The sequence below is a fragment of the Tupaia chinensis genome, unplaced genomic scaffold, assembly GCF_000334495.1.
Source record: "Tupaia chinensis unplaced genomic scaffold, TupChi_1.0 Scaffold000226_1, whole genome shotgun sequence".
NCBI classification, from domain to species: Eukaryota; Metazoa; Chordata; class Mammalia; order Scandentia; family Tupaiidae; genus Tupaia; species Tupaia belangeri.
Window position 1 is genome coordinate 7,482,936 of NW_006159701.1, and position 2,374 is coordinate 7,485,309.

The following is a 2,374-nucleotide window of genomic DNA, read 5'->3' on the forward strand; positions in this document are numbered from 1 at the left end:
GTGCACGGCCCAGCGTGATTTTTCAAGCTACCGGGTTCAGGTCTTGAACTGTGCAGTTGGCCATATGGGATCCAGTCCCCACAACCATCATGCCACCAGCTGGCCTGATTATCTGTTTTAATATACTTGCTCCTGGAGAGCCCTCCTTTATTTGCTGGTTACAATGCTCTGTTCATTCTACCCTACTCAAATGTATGTACATAAACTCTGATCTTTTATCTTGACGTGAGAGCTGGTGCCTTTCTTAGCTGATAGAGGATTTAATGGTTTTATTTTCCTCCAACTGCTGAAAATCTATAGGAGAATTGATAATTGTAAGCTTTGGCAAGAAAAGAACGGTGATTCCAATATGAACTGAACAGGGTAAATCTGTACTACGTCACAAATTGAAATAATGGATTAACAGGGAGGAGTATGCTTCAAAATGAAAGAACAATAAGTTATCTGTCATTTACTAGTAGACATCTTAATTAAAGAACAGTTAATTAGTAGGTTTATTATTTAATGAACAAAGATAAAGCTTCATTATGTTTTCATTGATACGCTTACCTGGTAATAGGAGTTAGAGGCAAACATGTATAGCTCAAGCTCATTTAATAAAGATTTATACTTCAGTTCTCTAAAACGAATTACTTGATTTCTGTCTTTCACACCTAACTGTATTCTTTTACGATTTGGGTTTTTTCAGTTAGATCTAATCTCAATTCTAATAGGAGCATTAGCAGAAAAGCCCAAGGAAAAAAAATTCTTTATCAGCAGAGAACTGACTTTACAGTATGTTTTCTATTTGGTTGAGATTAAAGTAACTTTTGCTGTGGGCTTTTTTTTTTTTTTTTTTTAAGAGATTTTTGCCTAAGGTGCGTGCACTCACTGGAGAAAGAAAGAAAGAGATGGTGAAAGAAAAAGCAAGAAGTCACCCCCCAGGGGGATGACCACACCACAGTCCCTTCTCTTCCATTCTATTCTCAGGATCTCAGGCATACATGCACACGCGCCCAGCATGGTTCTCAAGCCACTGGGTCCTGGACTCAGACTGTGGTCAGCTGTGTGAGAGTCCAGCGATGTAGCTGCTACAGCCTCTTCTGGTCCTGTTTTAAAATACCACTAGACACATTTGCTTCCATAGGTGACTTCGGCAAAAGCAATGCATACCCACTTCTCTATTGTCTCTTTCTTTAGATTTTAACATTTGAGACCAAGAACCCGACGGAGTTAGCAGAACGTTTGCGCTCTGTTTGTGGGAATCAGAGCAACGCCTATGCCCGCTTGCTGGAATACCGCCTGAATGCCTTGCGAGGACTGTGGAATGCCCAGCGCCAGCTGGCCCTGGAAGAACAGCACGAAAGGGAAAGTTCGGGGGATGAAGAAACTTTGGCCCTCCTCAAACGCCAGGGCTTGTTGCAGCAACCTGAACAAGCGCCGTTCACTTCACGAATGGGGCTGCTGCTGGTCTTCCCCCTCATTCAGTCCCAGAGTAGAACAGACCCCTCTCTCTGTAACATAACTGCTGAGGTGCTATTGAACTGCCTTCGTGACTGCCAGCCTTTGAGCTTGACCAAGGAGCCTGCTGACTGTCTCAACGGAATCGAGACGTTGCTGTGCTCTTGGCTAGAAGAGACTTCTGACACAGGCCGACACATCCCGCATAAGCAAAAAGAAAATGCTGCTGCTGCCCTGGTGGCTTTGGCATGTGCCAGGTAAGGAAAACTGAACGTAACACTTGGTGACCTTGTGACTTCTGCTACCTAGGTTGAGTGTGACTAAGAGACCAAAGTGTATGTGCTGGAAGCCTTCCCATTTAGAAGTCCCTCTTTGTTTTCAGTGCATGAGATGTTCTCCTCAAAACTTGACACCAGGCACCTAAGCTGGAACCCAAGTTCAAGTTTTCTCGTTCTGCTATGCAATGATAACAGCTTAAGCAGCTTAAAGCAGAGAGTCAGCCCTGGCCATATCTATACACCCCTGAGCTGTCAGTCTTTTTCATCAGGTAGTAGAGCAGGGGTTGTTATGTCTTTCTCCTAAGAGGACAGTAAAATGATTTGTAGACCTTTTCATTGTTTCTATGCCTGCTAGAAGGAGAATGTGTCAGCAAATTAGTGGGTTATCACTCACCTGGACTCAGTCACAAGTATGTATCACAAACTATACTTTTGTACCCTGATACATGCCTTTGTTAAGTTAATCAAAACATCTCTCAGGATATATCAAGATTTAATAGTTGCTGTCCTTCATGCAGGTTGATATCATTGATCCACTGCCAATAGGAAATGTCCTTGGATTTGCTTTTCCAGGAAAGAATTGAAGCCTTTTTTTTTTTTTTTTTTTTGGGGGGGTTTTTTTTTTAGGGGGGGTGGGTCCGCCCAAAAAGAAGGGA

The 2,374-nt window shown here is 42.9% G+C and overlaps 1 protein-coding gene across 1 annotated transcript in view; it reads left to right on the plus strand.

Moving 5' to 3' along the window:
• Positions 1 to 1,179: 1,179 nt before the first annotated feature.
• Positions 1,180 to 2,374, plus strand: part of HECTD4 (HECT domain E3 ubiquitin protein ligase 4) — a gene marked incomplete at its 5' end in the record, with an annotated part of 148,680 nt that continues 147,485 nt past the window's right edge. Inside the window, 1 exon segment of the mRNA XM_027771636.1 lies at positions 1,180 to 1,697. Coding sequence (XP_027627437.1) covers positions 1,180 to 1,697 — 518 coding nt within the window.